Source organism: Neophocaena asiaeorientalis, unplaced genomic scaffold, assembly GCF_003031525.2.
Source record: "Neophocaena asiaeorientalis asiaeorientalis breed wild unplaced genomic scaffold, Neophocaena_asiaeorientalis_V1.1 scaffold30, whole genome shotgun sequence".
Lineage (NCBI taxonomy): Eukaryota > Metazoa > Chordata > Mammalia > Artiodactyla > Phocoenidae > Neophocaena > Neophocaena asiaeorientalis.
Window position 1 is genome coordinate 6,776,326 of NW_020174923.1, and position 26,681 is coordinate 6,803,006.

A 26,681-nucleotide genomic window follows, 5' to 3' on the forward strand; every position below is an offset into this window, starting at 1 on the left:
GGGGGAAAAACCCAGCAACCAAAAAAAAAAAAAAAAAAAAAAAAAAGAAGAGGATAGGTGAGCAAGAGATCACAGCTACAAGGGACATTAAAAAAGACAGCAGAGAAAAGAGGAAAACAGTAAAAGGATAGAAAATTAATGTTACGTTTGTTCTAAAAGGAGACAGGTGGGGAGCTAAGAAGGAACTCAGAGTTGGGCAGAAACATCCAGCTCAAGAGCCCTCTGGCTCCCAGGTTAAGGCTCTGCCATACTGTTTCCTTGGATAAGAAACCTGCTGAATGAAGAGACCCTGAAGTCTCTGCACCTATTTACCATTTAAATCTATCATCACAAGACCTCTGGCCACACCCATCTCTCCTGAGCCTCCTTTGGATTCTGGGTGTTAATTTCACCCCTCTTTCCTCCCTGTCATCCTGCATGTGTAATTGTCCACCGTCCTGCTCCCCAAGCAGGACGTGTTACGAGACCAGAACTTGAGTTGCCTGAAGTCTCACCTTCTTCTCAAAGTCATCCACCAAGCCAGCCTTTGCCACACTGGCCTTGTAGTAAGCCCAGTCGATGGCAGGTGGCTTCTCAGGCAGAGCGGCCAACCTGATCACGTAGAAAAACAAAAGTTAAGATTGTTCCATGAGCAACAAAAAATTCACACAGCAATTTCCCTGTTCCTTATTCCTATGGCCTGGGGCTATCATCACACTCTTCCCTTGGAGGGAGATCAAAGGAATGCAAACAAATTACTTGTATTTGGAAAATGCATGGATTTCTTTATACTTTCTGCCGGAAGAACATGAAAAATTCATGTGCAATTCCAAAGCACATTTTGTTTCCACATTAAGTGACAGGTTAAGAGGCTCCCTCCCAGCAAGGTACTGACCTGGAGGTGAGGATCTCATTCCAGGATTTCAGGGAGTTAGCAACAGCCTTCTGGTTGGGGGGTATGATCTTCCCAAAAGCTACCCAGTCAATGGCTTTTAGAGTAAGTTTCCGTCCAGCCATCTAGAGATCCTAGAAAATAAAACTGGTCAGATCAAAACAGGACTCTTGGAGAGAATCGTCTGAAGGGCATCTTAGAAATATTCAGGTATTTCAGAAATAGATCAGCATCATATGAGTGGGTATATCTGTCAACTAAAGGAATGAGGATTACTAAATCAGAAAGAGGACAATTTACCTTTTCAAATTCAAGGTGTGCAACCTGGCATATAAATATATTCTCTCCCCACTAGATGGTCCTCCCTCTATTCCCCAATTCCTAACCTATCAAAGCCCAGTTCTCTAGTGTTTGCACTCCATGTACCTTTGGAAATACTGGTAATGCAATGGTCATGCATTACATAAAATAATTTAAATGCGTTTCCACTCAGTTTGCGTTTTATTCACTGATTCTCCAGGGCATAGAACCTGACACATACCCCCATTTCAACAAGGCTTAGTTAAATAGGGCAGACTCTCGACCAAAATTTCCTCACCTGAAAAATGGGGATAATAGCCCTGCTTACCTAAGAAGGCTGTTAAAAATATCAGATGTAATTGCGCACATCAATTTGCTCTACCATCTTATACAAACTTAAGGGGCTCTCTACCCGCTCCCTGTCAGATTAGTAATACACCTGCACCTTCCTATTCGTGTCTGATGGTCCCCTGCAGTGTTAGCACAAACCCTGAGTATACTGGCAATACGCTTAAAAAAGGTATTCAATACATGCGTGAATGTGAGAGAAGATGGAAAGTGATTACAGCCATTTCTTTTTAAACCAGGATAGGATATGGGAAAATAGTCAACTTAAACTAAATAAGGTCAATGTCAAACATTAGGAAAAAGACTGAAATGTCAAAAGGTCTTTACAAGTTACGGGCTGGATCACAAGGAAGATGGAAGAAATCTTCCCCAGGATCTCAAGACACGTGTCCAACACCTGCCGCTTCCTTTCACTCTCAGGATAGCTTATGTTTCCTGGAGTGGAGGTGAGGGGCAGGTGACCTTTAAATACACCAGAGAAATAAGTGCCCTTACAGAGACTTTTCCAAGCACAGAAGATAGGCTTCATAAATGGATTGCTGTCTTTTATTTACTGCTGAATCCCCAGCGCCTAGAACAGATCTTGCACAGGAGGTGCTCAGTGAATATCTGCTGAATCGGTAAATGAACCCTGCACTTGAGAAGCTCTGAAAGCTCCACACGCTCGAATGCTGAAACCTTCAGGAGGGAAGGGCACTGCCCTCCAGCCGGCTGGGTGTCACTCAGCAAGCTAAAACGATCTCCCGGCAACGTTTCCGCATCCTCCAAACCGGACTACTGAAGTCGGCCAGGCTGGGGTAGGGCTGGACGAGACAAGGTTAGTGGAAGTGCCTAAGTCAGACGCGGCGGGGTCACGGACTGGCCCCTGCGACCTCGCGCTCGGGGGAGGGTAAAGGAAGGGAGCGCGGAGCAGCAGCTACAGCCGGGACACTGCCAGCAGGGCAACCGCAGGGCCCGATGTCCTCGGTAGGGGCGCGACAAGGGTCGGGCCGAGGTTTGCAGGCGGCAGATCAGAGGAAACCCCTGGGGTCGGACCTAACGCCCCAAACCTCACTCACCTTCACCGACCCCAGCGGCCCACAGTCCACAACACCAAGGAACGGAAGTGGGTCACCGGAAAGCCTCCCCTCAGCCAGCCCCAAAGCCAAGGGGGCGGGCCCTATTTCTCAGGTCAGCCAATGGTGATGGGGGCTGGTTCCGGAAGTCCCGTCCCCGAAGGCGGGCGCCTAGCCTCTACTGCCAGGGTCCCCGGGAGCTGGTTGGGGGCGCTCCCGTCCCTCTCCAGAGGACCCGGAGCTGGACTCAGACAAGGTGTGCCCCGCCCTCGGGCGCGCCCCCGGCCTTCAGACCCCCTCGTTCCTCCTAGGCTTGTCCCCCGATTCCTGCAACACGCTTCTCACTGGCGGGCACCTCGGGCCGGGACCCCTTCCTCCTCCTCTTTCCCCGCCAGGCTAGCCCCCGGGGCTATTCTCCCCCATCCTCAGGCGCACGCGGGCTTTCTCTCTGACGCCACCCTTCGTTCTCAGCGGCTCCTTCCCCATACTGTGCCCACCTTCACCCACGAGAACCCACTCCACACCCCTTCTCCGTATTCCTCTCTGCACCTCTCATCCCAGCCCCTCAGGTCTGCATGAGTTTTCCCCTGGCTTCTCGTCAGCCCCTCACCGGTGGCCTGTGCCAGATGCATCCAGAACTGGGTCAGGGTGAGCTAAGGCATCTTTGTAGCTTTCTCAGACCTCCTCTCGGACCCCTCTGCCAAGTTGGGTGAAAGCCTGGGTCTGATGATGGCTTCGACAGCTGCAGGAAGTGCTTCTCATGATATCACACTTCTTTCCTGTGGTCCTGGTCCCTGAGCTCCTGTCTGGTAACTGTCATTGTTTTAGGTCGATATTTGAGATCAGATACGTTCCTTGGAAAGAGGTTGTCATTTGCCAGTGCAAACCTAAGCTGACCCGTTCAGACCAGGGAAAATGAAACCCAGAGAGTGCTGTTGGGCAAGTTGCATGGCTGCTAACCAGAGAGTTGAGAGGTGACAAGGCGCCTAACCCGTTTTCAGTTTGAGCTGTTGTCTGAGTTGTTTTTTCAACTTTACACGTTCATCTTTTAGTTTCCGACTTAAAAGCATTGATCATTGCTTACAGCGCCTTGTATCCCATAGAGCACTTAGCTGTTACCTTGCAACAGAGCTAGGGTTGGGTAAACATTGGTTGATTTCATTGATTCATCTCCTGCCTCTCCTGTAATAAATCTCAGATGGAAGGAAACCTGTCCTGCCCCAACTTTAAAGAGTTTCCAAAACCTTGCTTATTCTAAAGGAATTATTTGAGCTACCCCAAATTGTCCTTGTTGCAGTAGAAGCCAGTTTCTTCTTGTTCCCTTTACTGTAAAGATGAGTAGGATTAAAACTGCTCAGAGCCAAGTCCTGGCTGTGCCAAGCTTCCTGTGGGCACAGATCTGGAGTGTGTGAGTTACAGCTGCCAGTGCAGACTCCCACGGTTGTTGGCCCTGAGTTCTGGAGCATTGCCAACCGAACAGAGGTTTTCTTCGAATTAGGAATGTGATTCAGGCACAATAGAGAAGGCAGAATGTCCATCTCAAGCAAAAATTTAGATCATGCAACTATGGCGTTTTCTTCCTTGGTTTCTTTATAGCAAGTATCCCAAAGGAAGAGTGTTGGTAATTGCGTCAGAGTAAAAATTTTAGAAGTTCAAGTTAATGCCTAGATGATGAATATGACTGTACATCTGTAACACCCTCCCTGAAATGATCTTGAAGTACAAGATACACAAAGCTAGGCTTCTTGCCAATAGTTTGTGATAAATATCTAGCAAAACTTGCCCTCTCACTCGTGCATTGTGACAGAGAGGTGGAAACCCTGCCCTGACTTAGCCTGAAAGCTCCACAATGATACCCTTATGTTTGGTTGGCAGGACGAGACAGGGGCCTATCTGATTGACAGGGACCCTACCTACTTTGGTCCTATCCTGAACTACCTCCGCCATGGGAAGCTCATCATTACGAAGGAGTTGGCAGAAGAAGGTAAGAACGATGTTTGCATTGGGTGTTTTCAAAGTTCAGGTCAAATCTTTAAAGCTGTTTCACAGATTTGAATTTTTTTTTTCCACAGATTTTATTTTATTTTATTTTTTTCTGGCCGCGCCGTGCGGCCTGTGGGATCTTAGTTCCCCAGCCAGGGATTGAACCCGTGCCCCCTGAATTGGGAGCGAGAAGTCTTAACCACTGGGCCGCCAGGGAAGTCCTGAGATTTGAATTTTGAGGTTTTCATCAAACTCATGTGCAGTAGATAGTGTAGGAAACCTTTACGAAAATAAATAGGGAGCCTCCAATTACCTAGTCTAATCTGAGAGGGTCTTGAAGGAGCCCCTTTCGGTTCGCTTCAGCCTCCTTTGGGAGAAGGAAGCTACGTAGCTCAGCTTTGGAGATAGCTTTGGAGTTTTTTCTGAACCTGCAGGATTGTCAGGACCCCTTTTTACATTTACTTATTACTAGCCGTGAATGTCCACAGCCTGAAGCAACAAATCTCTGACATTTAGCTATTCGTACTTTCAACTTTAGTTTGAACTTGCAGCTGTAAAAAAAAAATAATAATAAAGGCTTGGCCTCATTTCTTTTAAGACTGGTCTCATGCTTCCTTGTAAATTTTTGCATCTGACCTAATTCATTCTCCAGCCCGTTGTCAGGTGCATCGTTATTTGACTCATCTTTTTCGTTTGTAGAGCATTTGGACTGTAAGTGGGTCTAGACATCTTTCTAAAAGGCTGTCTTGGGGGTGGGATAGGGAGGGTGGGAGGGAGACGCAAAAGAGGGAGGAGATGTGGGGATATATGTATATGTATAGCTGATTCACTTTGTTATACAGCAGAAACTAACACACCATTGTAAAGCAATTATACTCCAATAAAGATGTTTAAAAAAATAAATAAATAAAAAATAAAAGGCTATCTTGGTCTCACTGAGGCATTCCGTTGAAGACTGGGGCCTGTCCCTAGAGCCAGGGCACCCTGACCTGGGAGCTTCAGCTCTGCGTGAGAAAGCTGTAATGGCCGTGCTAATTAATGAAGTGGCTGCAGAACACTGCTGTTAAAACCAGTCAAAAGAGGAACCACCCTCCCTTTTTTTTTCCTTAACATTTCAAATGCACACAAAGTAATGGGAATAGTGCAGTAAATTCCACCCACCATCCAGCTTCAGCAATTACCAACACATGGGTACTCTTGTTTCTTGAAAAGAGGAATCTTTTCTAATGCCTTAAAAAAATTCATTTTGAAATAATTTCAGATTTAGAGAAAAGAACTCCGTTTACCCAGATTCACCAATTTTTAACATTTTTTGGTCATATTTGCATTACGATACATTCTCTGTTTCCTCCTCCCCACTCTTTTTCCTCTCCCTCTTCTAGTTTTTATTTCAGAACTATTTGAGAGTAGGTTACAGACTTCACCCCTTAATGCTGCAGTGTGTACTTCTCAAGAACAGGACATTCTCTCACATAACCACAATACAGTTATCAAATTCAGGAAACTTAATATTGATGAACACCTTAACTATAGCTTATATTCTAATTTTATCAGTTTTTCCATTAATGGTATTCATAGCAAATTCTTTTCCTGGTGCAGGATCACACATCCCATTTAGTTATCCTGTCTCAGGCCTTTGATATTTTGTTTGTTTTTGTTTTATTTATTTATTTATGGCTCTGTTGGGTCTTCGTTTCTGTGCGAGGGCTTTCTCTAGTTGTGGCGAGCGGGGGCCACTCTTCATCGTGGTGCGCGGGCCTCTCACTATCGCGGCCTCTCTTGTTGCGGAGCACAGGCTCCAGACGCGCAGGCTCAGTAGTTGTGGCTCACAGGCCTAGTTGCTCCGCGGCATGTGGGATCCTCCCAGACTGGATCTCGAACCCGTGTACCCTGCATCGGCAGGCAGATTCTCAACCACTGCGCCACCAGGGAAGCCCAGGCCTTTGATTTTGTTTAGCATGGGATTCTTTTTTTTTGGATTGAACCCAGGGCCGTGGCAGTGAAAGCTGCGAGTCCTAACCACTGGACCGCCAGGGAAGTCCTATGCATGGGATTCTTTCAATGACTGCCTTTTATATTGTTCAAATAATAAGCATCTTGTTAAATTTGGTCCACATAAATTTACACACACACACACACACACACACACACACACACACACACACAGACCTTTGGTCATTTTTAGGACAAACTGGGCAGAAATTGCAAGCTCAAGAGTTGTCCAGTGGGACTAGTTCCAGGAACTAAGTGACATATGGTAAAGGTGTCCTGCAGCTCACGGGCAGGTGCAGGGAGAGCAGGGGAAGGTGCCAGGTGGGAAACTGCAGGGGTGAAACGGAGTAAACAGAGCACTGTTGACTCACTGCCGTTGGGGAAAAGGTCACGGGTGCGCACCAAACAGCAAAGAAACATTTCCCAGGCTGAAGGAGTTAGACTAGACTTGCATTTGAAAGATAGAGTTCTTAACAAGCTCATGAACTCCAGCCTCTTCCGGCCGTTTTCTGGGGAATTGACACACATCTAACTACAGTTTTGGTCCTTCTAGGTGTGCTGGAGGAAGCGGAGTTTTATAACATTGCGTCTCTCGTGCGACTTGTTAAGGAAAGGATACGGGACAACGAGAACAGAACTTCACAGGTAATGGGTTTTGAACTCTTAAGGGGAAGATATCCCAAGTGGCTCTCTTTGTCCATGTGTCTGGGTGTGATTTGAAATGGATGATGTGCTGCTTGGCCAGAGCCCTGCCTTTCCCCATAGAGCCGGAGGTCTCTGTGCGGAACACCGTCCGTCTGCCAGACAGACAGCGTGTACTCTGCCAGACTTGTTCAGAACAAGGAAACAGAGGAGAAGAAATCACAAAGGAGACGAAACAGCCCCGTGTCCCCTTAGAAGAGCGGGAGGTTGTGGCTGCTCTCCATTTGGCAGTGGGAGGAGCCACTGCACTTGAGGTTCAAAGCCTGTTCTTTCCGGCGGAGTATCTGTCTCCCTTCATGTCCACGTGGAGGCCAAACAAGGTCTTGCTTCCGCCTGTTGGCTTCTGTTAATTAGGACCAGCCTTCAGCCTGTGGCCATGTCACATCGAGCTCCTGACAGCCTCTTGAAACCAGTCATGGCGTAGACTTTGCAAGTGGTTTGTGAAGCATGCTTCTAAGAAAATAATGTCAAGCTTCTCTTTTTATTATGAAGTCTGGATTTTTATGTTAACCTAGTAGATATGGTAACAAAAATCAAACAGAATTTGCCGCATAGTTTGAGAACAGAACGGAAGGCAGTGAGGCACTCTTACCTCATTTCATGTCGCATCACCCATCATGTGTCTTAAGTAAGTGGCGACAATAGCTTCTGTTAGGCCCTGGGGACCCCAACTGATAGGAGAAGGTCCACGCCTTCAAGAAGCTTAAAGTCTAGCGAGAAACACAGACACTCCCCTTCATGTATTTAGGCTCTATTTTAAGAGAGTTTAGCTGCAGTAACGGGGCAGAGTTGGACTCCAGCATGACTTACCTCTTATCCCATCAGATACTGGCGGTGGTCGCTTTCTTGAGATCTAATCTATTGCAATATAGAATTTTCCTTGAAATAAGAAGGCAATATGTTCCTTTTCAAAAGTAAAAAATAGTTCCTTGCTCTTTCTGTGTAAGACTTCATATATCAAAATTTTTCTGGCTCTAAATGGAATTATCTGGATGAATAACGGACACGTATGCTAAAAAATGAACTCTTTTATACATTTTATCTCTAGCACTTTGCAAAGGTGGAAAGGCTTATTCATTTAGTTCTCTTACATCTGCCCAACGGCTGAAAGGCTTCTTTTTTTTTTTTTTTTTTTTTTGGTACCGGGGCCCCCTCCAGACCGGGGCACGAACCCGTGTCCCCTGCATCGGCAGGCGGACTCTCAACCACTGCGCCACCAGGGAAGCCCTGAAAGGCTTCTTTTTAATGTTCAAAGATGAACTTGTATTTGGTTTGCAGATTACCGTATGAAATATGATCTAGTGTCACCAATCTTTCTGCCATCTCATCGTATATTTACATGGCATCTTTCACTATTATAGACACTTAATAGATGAGACGTTCTGAGAATATTGCCTCATCCTCAGTTTTCCACATTCCAAAAAACCCCTTTGATTGCTTACTATAAATATTGATGGTACCATAGAGGATGTCATTTGAAACCATTCGAATCATGGCCCCAGAACACTCTCAGTTCTTTGCCATTAGCAGATTCCTTGAGAGCATCGTTAGATTTCTATTTGATGACAGCAGTTAATTAGTTCTCTAGATTCTGAGGCTTGTGGATTTATACCCAGTTGGAACCTTTTTTATTCTAGGAATGTCAAGACCCTTTTGATGTTAATTGATCTTTCCATCTGTCCTCTTTATTTAGTGGAGCTCTGGGCAATGGATTTGATGTTGTTCAATGACGTCCCCTTTTGCATTTGTCCCAAGTGGCTCTAAGGCTGAGTGTGGATTTCCGTGGCTGTCCCTTCAAACACGTTATCTCCTTTCATCATCTCCTTTAACTTGTCTGCGTTGAAAGGAGACGCACGTGGCGGACGATAGGGCGAAGCCCAAGATGTGGGGGACCTACTCTGCCCTTTCTCAGTGACCTCACATCTCTTTTACTGGCTGCCACCATTCTATTACTCTGCTGTCCGTGGTAGTATTTTTTGCTAGGTGATTAATCTTGGTGCATTTGAGAGCACCAGTGGTTTACTTTGGCAGAGAATAAAAAAGAGGCAGCAGAGATATCTTAAATACCTGGGACTTGGACAGCTGTGGCCACTGTCAGGTCTTTCGGATGCTCTCCATCTTACAATATAAAACATCTGGTTGTTTCCAAAATGCGTGGCTAGAGTAATTGGAATTGTCAGAAGATTTGTCCTGTATTTTACATGGAAGAAATTTTTTTTTACCTTAGCACCTTGTTTAATGGTAGCTGTACCTCATTTAGAAGGACAAAATATACAAGAAAGATTATAATGTTGTCAGGCCGATCTGGGCTCAAGTCCCAGCTCTACCTCCAATCCACTTAATCGCTGTACAGCTTGGGCAAGATACTGTGCTCCGAACACCAGCGTCCCATGTGTAGAAGGAAGCCAACACCTGCCTTCCAGGACTGCAGTGAAGACTAGACGAGAAGGGTGTCACACTTGGGGCTTGTAGCACTCGGTGATCAGTAGCTGCTTTTATTTTTCCGGTATTCCCTAAGTTGTTCTAAAACGAATTTTCTAGGTAGCTGAAGCCAGCTTGTCCTTTTGAAAAAGTGTTAAGTTTTCATCATTCTTAAGGAAACAGTCCATATTTCCTTAAAATCTGATTGAACATAACTGACCCCTCTCTCCATGACCAGGAGTCACTGTTGTGAACCTGGGTTCCTGTTTGTGCCTTATGCCCTCTGGGATGGGCAGTGAGTGTGCAGCTTTGCACCCAACACTGAATGGTCCCAGATTGCTAAATACCGAGTCCTCCTGTGCGCCTGTAATTGTCCTTCTGGGAACTGGAGCTTCCATCTGGCGAGCTTGCCTCCCTGCAGCCACCCTGGCTCTCTCGTGACTGGCGTCTCGTCCCCCATGGGCCAGATCACAAGTGTCAGTGAAGTGCAGGGGCCTTAGTGCTACGGCCGTGGGGCATGCATTTGAGTTGCTCTGCCTTTTGGCTTTCCATTCTAACTTATGTTCTAGAGAGTTGAGTCTGGCCAGCAAGTGGCCTTTCTCTGAATCTTTGACACCAACTGGGTGACCAACAGTTCAATCCTGTCCTAACCCTGACCACCCAGAGTCAGCGTCAGACTCCACGGGTCTCAGATGCCAGTCAGAAGTCTGGGTCCCCAGCCGCCTGCACTCTTGTCTGGCTTGGCGACAAATGCGGGGGCTCCCACAATGCCCCCTTCACGTTCAGTAATTTACTAGACTAACTCGTGGAATTCAGGAAATGCTCTACTTACTATAGTTTATTATGAAGGATACAAATGAACAGCTGGATGAAGAGATTCATGGGGTGAAGTCCTAAAGGGTCCTGAGCACGGGAGCCTCTGTTCCCGTGTAGTCAGCACGCGCCACCCCCCAGCTGCGCAACACACGGATGTGTTTGCCAACCTGGAAGCTCCCTGAACCCCATCGCTTTTTTCAGGACATTCCATTTGGTAGGGAAGGTTGATTATATCATTGGCCTTTGGTAATTGAACTCAATCTCTAGTCCCTCCCCCTTCCCCCAGGGTCACAGGATGGGGCTGAAAGTTCTAATCCTCTAACTCCCTCAGTCTTTCTGGTGACTAGCTCATTAGCATACAAAAGACACTCCCCCCATTTATTTATTTATTTGTTTGTTTGTTTTGGTTGCAGCATGAGGGATCTTTTAGTTGCGGCATGCTGGACTCTTAGTTGTGGCATGCATGTGGGATCTAGTTCCCCGACCAGAGATCGAACCTGGGCCCCCTACATTGGGAGTGAGGAGTCTTACCCACTGGACCACGAGGGAAGTCCCCAAAAGACACTCCTGTCCCTCAGGAGTTTCCAAAGGTTTTAGGAGGTCTGTGCAAGGAACCAGGAACAAAGACCAAATATTTTTTTATTATACGCGTATCTATAGCAGGAATGTTACCGTGTGACACTGAAACACTTCCAGGTAGCTTCAGCAGAGGGTAGAATAGCTTGAACATGTGTACATTATGGGGTCCCTATTTAATGTATTATTCCCGTATATAAGGTATCATTCTGAATAAACCAAGATAAGGTCTGCATTTTCAGCGTGTGTGTCAGCTATAGTGACTGAAGAAGAAAATGTGGCTTTCTTGTCCAGAGCAGTTTTACTCTTTATTTTCTACTTGTTCAGGGTTATTTTATTTTATTCACGCTCTGGCCCCTATTTTCTTTTCGGGTAAAGTTTTTACTGACACACTACAGTACTGCTTGCAAAGGGGATGGCGGGTGGCCGCCAAGAAAAAGTTCCAGGCAAACTCCTTTCCAGTCTTTATTTTTTGGAGAGTCTCACCGAGGCAGCTGCAAACTGCTGTGCCCTTGAAACCGGTCCTCAAAGTCTGTGTGTGGTTGTCACAGGGCCCCGTGAAGCACGTGTACAGAGTCCTGCAGTGCCAAGAAGAGGAGCTCACGCAGATGGTGTCCACTATGTCTGACGGTTGGAAATTCGAACAGGTAATGTTCCTTTCGTGGGAGCAGCCCTGTATCTCAGCCTCGGAGCCAGTCGCCGCCTGTAGCCAGTTAATCACCCTGGGAGTCGGGTGGGGGCCGGATGTGATCCTGTTCCAAAACGGAGAAAGAGCCACTCCACGTGGATTCTTTGCGCGGTAGGACGTGATGAGTTGGGGAGAGCTGAGGGTAGGCTTATGTCTCCCAGCTTCATATCCAGAGTTTCTGCGTGGTTCTGCCCAGAGAGAGCCAGCCAGTTTGTTTAGGCTTGAAAGTGCCTCTCTGGGCTTTTTTCCCTCAGAGGGATTCCTTTCAAAAGTGCTGTGTTTATAAAGCAGAAACTAACACACCATTGTAAAGCAGTTATACTCCAATAAAGATGTTAAAAAAAAAAAAGTGCTTTGTTGACACATTCTAGAATAAGTAGCTAAAGAAGACTAGGGTTTGGCAACAACCCTCCCTTCGCTTATCCCAGGGTCAGATCTTCATCATTCCGAGTCTGTGCGCCATCCACCAGGCACGGCGTGGTGAACAGCTGTGATGTGAAGGGATCAGACATCAAGGAGGATGGCGAGGTCCTTTCCATTCACTCTGGGTTTCTCTTCTTTAGCTTTGTGCTAGTGACCTGACTGAGGCATCAAAACAGTGTCTGAGAGCCGGGATTTTACTGCTTTCTTCCATTAGATGGCAGAATTGTTCATCTGTTGTCTTCAAAACACAGGGAGACTGAGCACGAATAGAAGGACTGTTATAAATTCAGTGAATCATGCCTGTTTTTAGGTAGAGTTTAAGAGGTCAGCTGAGCTGTCACCATAAGCTTACCTTCTTAAATAACAGTTACTCTATGTGTTAACAGTATCATGTTATAGATCAAACACACAGGTGTCTCTGTCTTCAGAACCAATATTGATGATTCCTCATGCTTAGCTCCACTGCAGAATCAGTGCTGCCTGTATGTGGCAGCCTAGTTCTTGTTCAGGTGTTCTTCAAAGTGTCACCATACTTCCACTCCAGAAGTATTTTTTCCCTAGTATAAAGTTTCAAAGACAAAGGATATTATAACAACTTTATTTTTTTAAATAAAAAATTATTTACTTATTTTTGGCTGCATTGGATCTTCATTGCTGCACTTGGGTTTTCTTTAGTTTCGGCGAGCGGGGGCTACTCTTCGTTGTGGCTCGCAGGCTCTAGAGCTCGGGCTCAGTAGTCGTGGCACACGGGCTTCGTTGCTCCGCGGCACGTGGGATCTTCCCGGACCAGGGATCGAACCCGTGTCCCCTGCCTTGGAAGGTGGATCCTCAACCACTGTGCCACCAGGGAAGTCCCTATAACAACTTTTTAAAACTATTCTTTGTGAAACTAATGAATAATTTATCCTGTTTTTCTCATCTTATTGATGTGCTGTGGGAGGACCAAGTCCGCTCCCTTTGACTCCATTACACGGAGGGGGAAGTTAAGGCCCAGGAAGGCTGAGGTGTCCGCAGCCCGGTCATACAGCAAGTCAGCCATGGTCTCCCGACTTGAGGCCTTGCGGACTTGCCACGATGACCACACCCTCGGGCTCAGCTTCTCCCTCTCTGCATCTGTATTTCCTCTTTAGACTAGAGCCTGAGTTCAATTCACCAGAAAGGTTAGAAGTTCCAGCAGCATTTGGCTTAGAGCAGCTCTTCAGTGACTCGCGCGTGGTGCTTTCCAGAGCCTCCCGAGCACCGGTCTCCTGTCTAGGACTTCTGCTTAAAGATGAGCCAGCTCTGTGTAGGTGTTTTGGCTGAAGCAAGTGTCCGTTTTCATTCACAGAAGCATTCTGTTTCCCCTCAGTGTTTGCTAGAAGGAATAAGGTGACCGTATCAATCCTGGCTGCTGCCTTTGGCACTGTTTCAAGTGCTTGGGTGAGGGGACAGTGGCAGAACTCACACTTTGCTTTAGGGAAGCCTGGTGCACAGCTGGGATCCAGTTATCCCCTGGGGCCTTGATAGACCCAGAGAATTCTTCATCCTTTGAGGAGCACAACAACAAAAGTTCAGTGAGGAGGAGGGTTTGATTTGTGTGCCACTTAAATATTTTAAGATCACTAATTGTATGTTCACCATATTCTTGTTTTATCAGCTAATCAGCATCGGATCTTCCTATAACTATGGAAATGAGGATCAGGCAGAATTCCTCTGTGTTGTCTCCAGAGAATTAAATAATTCTACCAATGGCATAGTCATTGAGCCGAGCGAGAAGGCAAAGGTAAGTTCCTTCACCCGACTTCCGTCTCTGACCCTTTGCTCCCAGCCCCTGCGCAGGCCTTGCCTGAACTGTTGCTCACAGGTTCTTCCCTTTCCTTCTCAAGCCAGCTTTGCATTTCCCCTTCATTTTGGCCTTTTGACTGTTGTAATTTTTTTTTCTTTCTTGGCTATGTTGGGTCTTTGTTGCTGCACGCAGGCTTTCTCTAGTCGCGGTGAGCGGGGGCTACTCTTCATTGCAGTGTGCGGGCTTCTCACTGTCGTGGCTTCTCTTGTTGCAGAGCACGGGCTCTAGGCGCACGGGCTTCAGTAGTTGTGGCTCGCGGGCCCTAGAGCACAGGCTTAGTAGTTGTGGCGCACGGGCTTAGTTGTTCCGTGGCATGTGGGATCTTCCCAGACCAGGGAACGAACCTGTGTCCCCTGCATTGGTAGGCGGATTCTTATCCACTGCGCCACCAGGGGAGCCCCTGACTGTTGTAAGTTAAATCAGGACTTTTGGAGCAGTGACAGAGGCTTTTAGTTAGGACACGTGAACCAAAATAGGGTGGTCTTTTCCCAGCCTCTGTCAAATCAATGAAAAAGCTTATGGCCATTAATTACTAGAAGGTGAGAATTCTGAAACTCAAAATTGGAAAGTATTTTACCTTTATATTTTGAAACTGTTCTCTCCCTCTCTCTCTTTCTCTGCCATCTCAAGAGAAAAGGTGTTTGGTTACCTTTGTGATTCCCCCTGCCCCCTGACGCCCTGAAGTTACTGGAAAATGGTTGCACACTGTTATCTTTTTTCCTCCACTGTGCCCCCTCGTACACAGACACGCATACATGCTTCTAAATCATCAGTATGTGGTGAGCCCGGACCGTGTCCTTTCTCACAGGGAAGTGGTCCAACAGCACGTAAGCTTAGGCCTGGCCGTGTTCAGCAAAAGTCTTTTACAACTGCAGTGCTTCAGGGGCGGTTGCCTGGCTTCCTGGGGTAACAGCGATTGTCGTGCTGCTCCGCGGGGTCCAGTGGAAAGCGGCTCTGGGGCTCTTTCTCTTCCCTTGGCGGTCCGGTAAGCAACCACCGCCCAAAAGCAGTCTGCATCCAGCCTCCAAGCCTCAGCCCTCTTCCCCACCTTCCCCTTCCAGATTCTTCAGGAGAGAGGATCTCGGATGTAAAGTCCGGAGTCCTAACCGACGAGAGAGCAACCCAGCAGAGCACCTCTGTGAAGTTAAATCTTGCTCCTGTACAGTAACCGAGCTACTGCAAAGCAAAGCTGAGCCTGGCCCCCTGGTGGAGAAGTGTTCTGGTCAAAACCAAAGGAACCCCAGCCCCACCCACAGGAACCGGAAGACAGAGGCCGCTTCCAGCTGCAGAATACCTTTTCAGTACCTGCTTCTGTTTTCTTAGCCAATGTTACAACATATCTTTACAAGAGCAGCTGGGCTGGGTTCTCAGCTGGAGCTGATCTAGGGCTAGGGGGAGGGGAAGAGGAAGGCCTGGGTCTTTGCACATATGCTGTGCTTCAAGGAAGCTGGAGCAAAGGAAGAGGTTTTTCCCTGCGCCGTGCCATGTTTCCACCTGAGTGGGCCACGTCGGACATTAGCACCGCTTTGTAATACCATCTTTCCCGGCCCATGCACCCCCAAATAATGCAGCAGATGCAAAGGGTTCTAGCTTCAGGTTGTTGAACTGAGGTTTGGATAGAGTTGCCAGAGTACCCCACATTCCTATGAACAAAGCCTCTTGGAGGACGGGGAGGATAGGGTGTCCTTGGTGGTGGTTGGAGACTGGGGATCGCAGCTCTGGATTCGGGGCACCCAGCTGCTACCATGTTCAGCTTTGCATCGTTTGTCTCCAGCAGCTTGGACCCCCCCAGATAGCTTGCTTTCTCCCCAAGAAGAGGTTTGAGGCAGGCGGCACCTGCGCCGAATGAGACACAGACAGGCGCTTTAGGTAGTTGCTGTAACTGCTCCTGCAGCCTTTTCTTGCCCTCCATTGGCCCATCTTCCTTCCCTGACTTTTTAAACTGGGGCTGAGGGTAAAGGGACTTTGGACCCTCGATGGCTTGGGGTGGGGCCGGCTGTTTTCTTTGAAAGTTGCCAAATGTGTTATATTGTATCCAAAAGTGGTATCATTTTTGTGATCGTCTCTTGGAAATGCCTTGACCAAAAGTGCGATATTTGTGTCTCTTGGTTTCTGACCTGGGCGGTGTCAGTGAGCCCCACCCCCCACCATCCCCCATAGTGTGTGTGGGTTTGCTGGGCAGTCTGAGGACTCCCCCATCTCTGACCTAGCCCTCACCACCACTTCTTTCTGTGGAGTGCCAAGGCGTCGAGGATCAAACGCTGTTGGACCCAGAGGAGGAAAGCCCTCCTTTGGGCTGTGCCCTCGGAGCTGGTAACTGGACTTTCTAAGCTTTTGAGTCTCGATGAGCAGTCATGGAACGCAAAGGGACCAGAGAATCCTGACTTTGCCCCGGGGGACTTTCTTAGGGTGGCAGATGGTCTGGAGGAGGGGGAGGTGCCCGTGGGGAATGCTCCATCCATAAAGGCCCCCTCAAGCCCATGGCTCCTGGGCGCCTTCGAAGCTGAGGTTCTCTCTGCTCCACAGCTCAGCTGCTTACTGCGTGGGTCTGGGGTCATGGTGTTTTGGAAATGACTAGCGACTAAGCCAGATGTCTTCCGAGCCTGTGACCTGCCCCTGCCCAGGTGGCCTAACCCTTCTCCAGGATTCGCACGTTGCCCTCACGTGTCTGTAGAGTAGGGTAGAAGTGTGTGTCCAGGGCGTCTGCTGACATGCTGGGTCTGCACACCAACGTGAACGTGCACGTCGGCTCCTCGGAAGCCTGGCCTGAGCCCAGGATTTTTACAGTTGTAAAATGTTAGAGGAACTTCTACCTACAATAAAAACAGTCACCCCTTCAGAAAGGTGACAGATGTCCATCCTGTCATCTTTCAGGGAAAATAAGATTTTGAGTGAGTCAAGGAAAAGCTGCCCTGAGTAGCACAGAACGATGGGCGAGGTGCTCTTTGGCCGATCTGAATAAGAACCCTGAATAAGAACCGAAGGACTGAAAGGAGGGAAAGCAGCTGCATCTGGGGCCTCGTGGCCAATCAGATCTGCTTTCTGGGGCTCACCTGATGATCAGCCTCTGGTCCCAAGCCAGCAAGGAGGAGCAAGGAGGCGTGGGCCAGCCCCTCGGGACGCATTGTTTCTTTCATCATGCTTCTCAGAGGTCCACCGTGGAGCCTGCGAAAAGACTGCTGAGCCCCTTGCTAAGTGATCTGAGGAACTAGAGGGCTGCCTTTCACCAAGCTTCCCTCCTCCCGGCAACCCCATGACAATTTCAGTTGTTCCAATGCTCCAGGAATCTGAGAGTGATTCGTTTCTTAGGGTTTCTGGAAAAGTGTTTTACCCAAGCTCTTTATGAACCTAGTTGGTGTTTTTTTCTTGAAAGCCTTCTCCCTCCGGGGGAGTAACTTCAGGCGGAGGTCTGGCCATGGGCTGGGGGGTATCACAGGACCAGTGACCCACGCTCTCCAGCTGCCCAGGGCTGCCACGTGGGGAGTGTCTCCCTGCTTCCTTCCCTGCCCAGGTCCGAGGCCGTGGGTGATGCAGGCCAGACCCAGGGAGCAGCCTGGCGTCTCCTGAGTGACGACCCCGAAGCCCGCTTCCATCTTCTCCTCAGAACCTGCTCGCTCTTGGCAGTGAGGCAGGGCCCAACCTCCTCTAGAGTAACTTAGTTTCTGCCCAATTTTAACTGATCTCAGGGGTGTCCGTGAGGTGCAGAGGAGGAAGGGACAGAGATGCTGAGGGAGTAGGGCTGAGAAGTCACCCACACCCTCCAGCATGGCCTTTGAGCCAGGCCTTAGGGACCATGCCTGTCACTTGTGGGTGCCCTTTGTTACCATTTGTGTGTTTGAATAAAGTCTGAAATGCTGTGACCCTTTTTTTTCTCTCTGGTCAATAAAGACATGAAACAGACTTCTGAATCTTGAAAGCTTTGGTGTATGTTTTCCGATGCTGTGAGCTCCCGGGTTCCTGCTGTCACTCACTGTCGGTGATTGTCATGCTGTAGTCAGGGGATGAATTTCACTGCACCTTTTTCTAGCGGGCTTCTTACAAAGCCCTGATTTCTCCTGCTGCTAAAACTGCCTGAGGGGGTGTTGGGCCTTCTTCCTCCTGGCTTTCATTTGACTGCATCTGAAAGGACCCAGAGAGCGCCCAGAAACAGAAGGTGGGGACAGATGGGCTTCCCACCAGAGAGCCGGAAAGAGACAGGGGGTGGGCATGAGGTGGTTTTTAAGGGAAAAAAGTCTTCCTGGAAGAGAATAAGGGACGGGGTGCCCATTTTCTCTGCAAGGAAGAGGAGGGGTAGGAAACGTGAGGTGAGAATGGAGTCACCAGCACGTCAAGTATTGATCCCTAAGGTGTCAGGCGGGGTGTGGGATCCTCAAAAGGCGTTAGGTCGTCCCTCCTATGGGGCGCTTACAGTTGGGGAGGTGGTGTGTACACAGAAAGGTACTGAGCAAGGTGTGTGGCTGTAACAGCTCCGACGGGAGACCACAGCCGTCGTCGACAGGTGGTGGAGAAAGGAGAGGGCCGAGGGGACTCGGGTGTCACAGCTGTAGTGGTCGCAGGACACAGTTATCGCTCCCGGGACTGGGGAGCAAAGGGAAGAGGTTGGCATTAAACGGTCGAGGCTTGGAGGAGGGGCCCTGTAGAGGGATGCTGCCATCTCAGGGCTCAGTGAGGCTGGTGCTGGGAGCGTGGAAAACCGCAAATGAACCGCACTGCTGGGACCAGCCGTTGCCGCCAGGGCAAAGCTGCGTTGCTGTGGTTTCTCTAACAGGAAGGGCCACGTCTCCTTTTTCCCCTCCAGCCTTGCCGTCTCCCTCTCAGGATGCCTTCAGAAGCTTCCCGGCCCCAGCAGCACAGGGCAGTCTGGGTGGGTTGGGGCTGAGAGTTAACAGCCGCTCTGCCACCTTTGTGGCTGCTCCGTACCCATAAGCACGCTTCTATGCATATTTGAGCTTCATAAGAACAGCTTTGTGCTTTCATGTAACAAGACGCAACTACTTTTCTTTCCTTTTTTTTTTAAAATTTTTCGGCTGCGCCGCGAGGCACGTGGGACCTTAGTTCCCCGACCAGGGCTCAAACCCGCGCCCCCCTGCAGCGGAAGCGGAGAGTCGTAACCACTGGACCGCCAGGGAAGTCCCAAGACGCAACTACTCTTTACACAAACATGATCGTATCCTCCCCGCAACACAAGACACTGCAAACAGTCATTGTTCCCAGGTCTGAGAGACAGTCACATCTATTTCTGGGCTGTGTTAATTACTCCTCAGATTGGCTTGGTGGGTTGTGATGGGCAGCACAGGCCACACGGTCACTTGATTCCCCTGATTAGGTAGCTGGAGCTATCCCTCAACAGAAGAAGAGTTATCTGTAAAAGGAGTCATGGTTCTGTTCCAACACCCTGGAGTCTGCATGGTGAGTCTCCTGTTGGAGCTTGCTGGAGGCTCCATACGGCGCTGTTTACAACAGGTTATTTGAGTTTGACTGAATCCGCTCTGTCATAAAGCCCAGGTGGCAGCCCAGAGCTAAATTTTTAATAAGAATCACGCCACACAGAAGGATTTTCATCAGTGAAGCTTTCCCCTGGAGTGAACTGTTACTCTATTTAGCCAGTTTAATTCCTTGGTCAGTTTTCTATACAATGCAATTCAATCGTTTTTCTATTTTCATTTTCACGTAAAAATATTCTCATTGAGATCATTGTTCTCCATGCGCTTTTGCCCTTGTGAGTTGTACCTTTTGCCCTCGTGGGCTTGCTTTTGTGACTCTTACCTCCTCTGTGTTTATTTTCCCCAAGTCTAATTTGGCAGCTCAAAATCTAAGTCATATCTAAATTTGAGTATTTTTTAACTGGTCCGTTTTCTGTTAATTCTAACAAAACACAAAATGAATAGAAGACCAATAGTTTGTATTTCTTAGCTTACCTGTAAGGAAGTTGTGAGCAAGCTCCCTTGGATATTCTTGGATCACTTTATGTCTAAGTTTGGGCTATTGCTTCTACTCACATTTCATTCTGATAACCTTTGCATGTGCACCGTCTCATAGTTGGCAAATCAAAGAGCTAAACGTCCTCAAAACATGCCTGCTTTGTGCAATTATGATGGATAGTAAGCAGGTGTTTGGAGGGGGGAGGATTCGGAAGGCTCCACAGAGTTCTGAACTAGACCCTGAAGTTGGAGAAGGGTGTGGTTGGCAGGTGCAGAAAGGATGTGATGCTCAGCTCTGTCACTTCTATCAGGGCTCGAGCAGACGTCCACTTATTTGCTGCATGTGCTGCACAGCCACTGCATGCCTGGAACAGTGAGAGAGAGGGGAATGCTGGAGGCAGGGAGGAGACAGCCAAGCAGCTGCTGTAGCGGCCAAGGGAGCTTCATCAGAACCTGGGCAAAGGGACTTCACTGGCGGTCCAGCGGCTAAGACTCCGCACTCCCAATGCAGGGGGTCCGGGTTCCACCCCTGGTCAGGGAACTAGATCTCGTGTGCCTCAACTAAGACCTGGCGCAGCCAGATAAATAAATAAATAGTAGAGGGCTTCCCTGGTGGCGCAGTGGTTAAGAAAACGCCTGCCAGTGCAGGGGACACGAGTTTGATTCCCTGGTCCGGGAAGATCCCACATGCCACGAAACAACTAAGCCCATGTGCCCCAACTACGGAGCCTGCATTCTAGAGCCCCCGAGCCACAACTACTGAAGCCCACGGGCCTAGAGCCCATGCTCCGCAACAAGAGGAGCCACCACAGTGAGAAGCCTGTGCACCTCAACGAAGAGTAGCCACAACTAGAGAAAGTCCGCGTGCAGCAGCGAAGACACAATGCAGCCACAAATAAACAAATAAATAAGTTTTTTAAATAAATAAATAAATAGTAGGGGGGGAAAAAAAAAAGAACCTGGCAGAGGCAGGGCGATGGAAATGCTGAGCCAGAATCAAGCCCCTTTTTAAAGGCAGCCACGTATTCAAGAATCACTACAAGTCCTAAGCAGGATAAATAAAAACACACATAGAAATAACAAACTGGATGAAAACAAAATATGGAGAAAATCTTAAAAGTCACCAGAAGTGGCGGGGGGGAAAGAGGTTACTTTCAAAGGAACAGCAGTAAGACTGACAGTCATCTTCTCAACAGAAAAATATAAACCAGAAGACAGTGGAATTAAATCTCCAAAGTGCTGAAAAGGATATAGCTGCCAACCTGGAATTCTATCCTTAATGAAGATATCCTTTAAGAATGAAGATGTTATAAAAGCAACTTTGACAACCAGAACCTGAGAGTATTTGTCACCAGCAGACCTTGTACTAAAGGAAATACTAAAAGGTGTTCCTCAGGAAGAAGGAAATGACCCCAGAAGCTAGAGACATAGGAAAAAATGGAGAGCAATTAAAATGGTAAGTACATGGATTGATATATAGAGATATATAGATTACACACCATTTAAGCATTCTTAGCACTTTATAGTTTTAAAATATATAAAGAGAAAATACACAACCATAGTAAAAGTTGGGATGAGGTAAATGAAGTTGAAGAATTCTAAGGGTTTGCATTATTTAAGATTAAAGTAACGCTTAACATTAGACTTTGATAAGCCATGGATGCATGTTATAATTTCTCATGTAACTACCCCCCCAAATAATAGAAGTATAACTACCCAGATAATAGGAAGGAGGAAATTGAATAATAAAAAATCAATAATGGTAAAACAAGTCACTAGGAAAACATAATAATTATAAATTTGTGTGCATCTAATGTTCTAGCCTCAAAATTGATAGAACTAAAAGGAGAAATAGGCAAATCCATAATACTACTAGGAATTTTGTCACATCTTTTAGTATTAAAAGGACCAGAAAACCAATAGGGATACCGACGCTTTTAACAACGTGATCGGCAAATGTCATAACTGAAATGTGTAGAACACTACATCAGATAACTGCGGAACACGTTCTGAATTTGTAAGTGCACGTGGAAGTTACCAACATTGACCGTGTCGCTCTGAGCCGTAAAGCAAGTCTTTAAAAAAGTCAAAGGATTTAAATCCAAGCATAACATCTGATTATAGTGGAATCAAGTTAGAAATCAATAATAAAAAATGATAATTAGAAAATATCTGTATTTTTGGAAGCTGAGCAATATGCTTCTAAATAACTCATGGGTCAGAGAAGACATCACAACGGAAATCAGAAAACATTTTGAACTGAATGATAATGATAATACTCTTTAGTATAAGGAGCAATAAGGGTCGTACTTAAATGGGAAAACATATGTATTAACAAGGAAGAAATGCTAAAAATTGTTACATAAACAACCATCTCAGGAACTTAGAAAAGCAAATTCAACATAAAGAAAGTAAAAGGAAGGAATAACCCAAAGAAGTAAAATCAATAATAAAGAGAAGAGCAGAAATCAGTGACATAAAAAACAAACAAACATACAATACAACCATCAGAACCCAGAGCTGATTCTTTTAGAAGGTTAATAAAATGCATAAACTCCTAGAGAGTTTATCTCATTAAGAAAAAAGAAAATACAAAGGATATCTGGAATGTGAAAGGGAGCCACAACTACAAATCCTACAGTCTTTATAAGGATTATAAGTGCCACTCTTAGGGATATAGCCAAGGGAACTGAAAGCAGGGATTTAAACAGATATTTGTATACCCATGTTCATAGCAGCATTACTCACAATAGCTAAAAGGTAGAAGCAACCCAAATGTCCATCAACAGAAGAACAGATAAACAAAATGTATTTATATAGAGACAGCAGGAACATTATTCAGCCATCAACAGGGATGAAATTCTGATACATGCTATAACGTGGATGAACCCTGAAAACATTAAGTAAAATGAGCCAGACTCAAAAGGACAAATATGGTATGATTTCACTCATACAAAATATCGAATAGAGATAGAAAGATAGAGTTATCATAGAGATAGAAAGTAGATTAGAGGTTACCAGGAGCTGGAGGGAGGGAGGCTGGGAAATTTTTGCTTAGTGGTTACAAAGTTTCTGTTAAGGGTGATGAAGAAGTTTTGTATAAAGATAGTGGTGATGGTGAGGGTACTCAGTACCACTGAACTGTACACCAAAATGGTTAAAATGCCAATTTCATGTCATGTTAAAAATTATAAGTGGATAGGGAGTTCCCTGGTGGCTCAGTGGTTAGGACTCTGCACTTCCACTACCGAGGGCCTGGGTTCAATCCCTGGTCTGGAACTAGGATCCCACAAGTCACACAGTGCGGCCAAAAAATAAAAATAAGTGGATATTATGAACCACTTTATACCCCCCAAATTTTTAAATTTAGAGGAAATGGACAAATTCCTAGGAAAACACCATTTACCAAAATTGACACAGGAATAAATAGACAACATAATTTCTGAAAGAAATTGAATATGTAATTAATAACCTTTCCACAAAAGATTTTCTGGGCCTAGGTGGGTTTTTGGGGTTTTTTTTTTAACATCTTTATTGGGGTATAATTGCTTTACAATGGTGTGTTAGTTTCTGTTTTATAACAAAGTGAATCAGTTATACATATGTTCCCATATCTCTTCCCTCTTGCTTCTCCCTCCCTCCCACCCTCCCTATCCCATCACTCCAGGTGGTCACAAAGCACCAAGCTGATCTCCCTGTGCTATGCGGCTGCTTCCCACTAGCTATCTACCTTACGTTTGGTAGTGTATATATGTCCATGCCTCTCTCTCGCTTTGTCACAGCTCACCCTTCCCCCTCCCCATATCCTCAAGTCCGTTCTCCAGTAGGTCTGTGTCTTTATTCCTGCCTTACCCCTAGGTTCTTCATGACATTTTTTTTTCTTAAATTCCATGTATATGTGTTAGCATACGGTATTTGTCTTTCTCTTTCTGACTTACTTCACTCTGTATGACAGACTCTAGGTCTATCCACCTCATTACAAATAGCTCAATTTCGTTTCTTTTTGTGGCTGAGTAATATTCCATTGTATATATGTGCCACATCTTCTTTATCCATTCATCCAATGATGGGCACTTAGGTTGTTTCCATCTCCGGGCTATTGTAAATAGAGCTGCAATGAACATTTTGGTACATGACTCTTTTCGAATTTTGGTTTTCTCAGGGTATATGCCCAGTAGTGGGATTGCTGGGTCATATGGTAGTTCTATTTGTAGTTTTTTAAGGAACCTCTATACTGTTTTCCATTAGGTGGGGTTTTTTGTTTTTGTTTTTTTTTGTCTGAGCGGCATGTGGGATCTTAGTTCCCTGGCCAGGGATCAAACCCGCATCCCCTGCAGTGGAAGCGTGGAGTCTTAACCACTGGACTGCCAGGGAAGTCTCCAGTCCTAGGTGGTTTTACCAGGGAATTCTACCAAACATTTAAGTTAGAAGTAATATCAATCTTATTATTCCACATAAGTGATAAACAACACTTCCCAACTTATTTTATGAAGCTATCATACCTTAACACCAAAACTTGATAGGGACATTCCATAAAAGGAAAATTACAGGCCAATCTCATTCATGATCATAGTTGCAAAAATCCTAAGAAAATAGTAGCAAATTGAATCCAGCATCTATAAAAAGCCCAGCATGTTATGGCCAAGAAGTGTTCATTCCAGAATGCAAGGTCCGTTTAATAATTGAAAATCAATAAATATAAACTCACCACATCAGCAGAATAAAAGAGGCAAAGCTTATAATCATCTCAAATGATGCAGAAGAAGAATTAGATAAAAGTCAACAACGCTTCCAGATAAAATCTCTTAGCAAACCAGGAAGGAAAGGGAGTCTACAGAATCTGATACAGGTGTCTACAAAAATCTTAACAGCAAACATCATACTTAATAGAAAAATGCTGAAAATGTTTCCTCTGAGGTAAGGAAATGAGAAAAGGATGCCTTCTGTTTACCATTCCTATCCAATAAGTGGGATCAAGCTAACTTTTTGGAGGAAAAGAGTGAAATATTGTAAACTTTTCAGGGCATGTATCCTGTCGGGCTGGAAGGACTGGGAAACAAACACTGACAAGAAGCCATCAGAGTGCAAAGAGTCTTCCGCTTCATTCATCCCTTTTTTCCTTCTGAGGATCAGAACCGCAGTGGGAAGCGACAGTCTTTAGGATGACCAATCAGATAGTGTGCGGCTCACTCAACTTCAGATCAAGGAGCCTTGAAGTATCTTCTACAACAACCCTGTTGATTCACAAGAGAACCATGGTCCTGAGAGATTAAACCAGGTGCCCAAGATCCCACTGCCACTTAGTTGCCATCTTCCCTCTCTGGTTGGTAATGCGAGTCCCCCAAGTCCACTGCAAGGGGCCCCAGGTGCAGCAGTGGCTCCACCTCCTGGGATGAAGCCTCTGGAGCAAAGAATCTCTCGGGCGGGCAGAACGCATCAGCATTGCAGCGTGTCTGGTGGCACGCCTTTTGCCCTGCTGACATCAGAAGCAGAATGCTGGGGCTGGTCACGGTTGAACTGTGACATCAGGGAGCAAAATTGCAGGCAGTCTTGAGGAGGGGGGCCAACTTGATGGGGAGACCGCAGAACAGCAGCCAAAGGGAAAGGTGAGAAGGTGGTCATCAAACCTCAAGAGATATAAGGGGCTGGGGTGAGGGCACACTGGACTGATGGGGATCCTCCCCGCACTGGTGAAGTGCGGGCAAGGCCCCTACGCCTGAACGCCCAAGGGTTCTTTTTTCTCCCTCCATAGGGCAGCCAAGCCTCTGGCTCTTCTTGACATACAGAGAGTTTCACGTAAGTACTTGTGTTTTGACCTTCCTTCTGAAGGGCCAAGGAAGTGGCTCCTTTCCCTTGTCACGATGTGTCTTCTTCCTCCCATCCACCTTCTTGTCCAGGAATTAGAACAGCGACAAGGAGAACACAGGCTCCAATTTATGCCCCCATGTGGGCTGACTTATGGCACAGTCCCTGTACCCCGTGGGCAGACAGCTGCTTCCGAGAGAAGAACTGGTGTGTCTCTCAAAGGGCCCCTCAACTCCTGCCTTGGCTTCAACACAGCTTTGCTCTATCTTCCCAGGGCCAGTCCAGGACCAAGTCCCAGCCCTGCAGCCCCCTGCCCAGCCCTCAAGACCTCCCCAAGGCCAGTTCCTGTTGAATGACAACAACAGTCTCCCCACATTGGAGGACCAAGTCCTCTGCCCCATTTGCCTGGAGGTGTTCCGCAACCCGGTCACTACCGCCTGCGGGCACAACTTCTGCAGGACCTGCCTCCAGGGTTTCTGGGACCACCAGGCAGCTGTGGGAGAGACGCTCTATTGACCCCAGTGCCGAGAGAGCTTCCCCTCCAGGCCTCGCCTCTGCAAGAACGTCATCCTGGAGGAGATGGTGACCTGTTTCACCCAGGCTAAGGGCCAGGCCTTGGGGTCCTCACAGAACCTGGTCGGGGGCCCAGAGACATGCCCTGCGACTTCTGTGCCCCAGAGGAGCTCAAGTGAGTCAAGTCGTGCCTGCGGTGCATGGCCTCCCTGCGCGAGAAGCACCTGCGCAGCCACTTCGAGGACCAGGTGTTCCAGGGCCACCAGCTGCTGGAGCCCGTGTGGGACCTCAAGAGCCGGCTGTGCCGGAAGCACCGCAAGCTACAGAGGCTGTACTGCCGCACGGAAGGCTGCTGCGTGTGCGGGGCCTGCCTGCTGAAGGAGCAGAAGAACCACGACACCATCCCCCTGGAGGAGGAGTGTGCCAGCAAGGAGGTGAGGCC

The 26,681-nt window shown here is 47.1% G+C and overlaps 2 protein-coding genes and 1 pseudogene across 2 annotated transcripts in view; 2 read left to right on the forward strand and 1 right to left on the reverse strand.

Moving 5' to 3' along the window:
* The window catches only part of ATP5PD (ATP synthase peripheral stalk subunit d), a 5,409-nt gene extending 2,760 nt beyond the window's left edge, over window positions 1-2,649 (reverse strand). The window contains exons 1-3 of the mRNA XM_024761219.1: window positions 2,578-2,649; window positions 875-1,005; window positions 495-591 (exon numbers count right to left, since the gene is read on the reverse strand). Of these exons, the coding sequence (XP_024616987.1) occupies window positions 495-591; window positions 875-996 (219 nt within the window). The 5' untranslated portion in view covers window positions 997-1,005; window positions 2,578-2,649. The remainder of the gene's footprint in view (window positions 1-494; window positions 592-874; window positions 1,006-2,577) is intronic.
* KCTD2 (potassium channel tetramerization domain containing 2) lies at window positions 2,477-17,900 on the forward strand. The gene is made up of 7 exons (XM_024760603.1): window positions 2,477-2,624; window positions 2,805-2,830; window positions 4,450-4,558; window positions 7,103-7,194; window positions 11,616-11,711; window positions 13,812-13,937; window positions 15,062-17,900. The coding sequence occupies exons 1-7, from the start codon at window positions 2,477-2,479 to the stop codon at window positions 15,089-15,091; spliced, it is 627 nt and encodes a 208-aa protein (XP_024616371.1). The 3' UTR covers window positions 15,092-17,900.
* Window positions 17,901-19,376: 1,476 nt separating this feature from the next.
* Window positions 19,377-26,681, forward strand: part of LOC112410171 (E3 ubiquitin/ISG15 ligase TRIM25-like) — a 12,047-nt pseudogene continuing 4,742 nt past the window's right edge.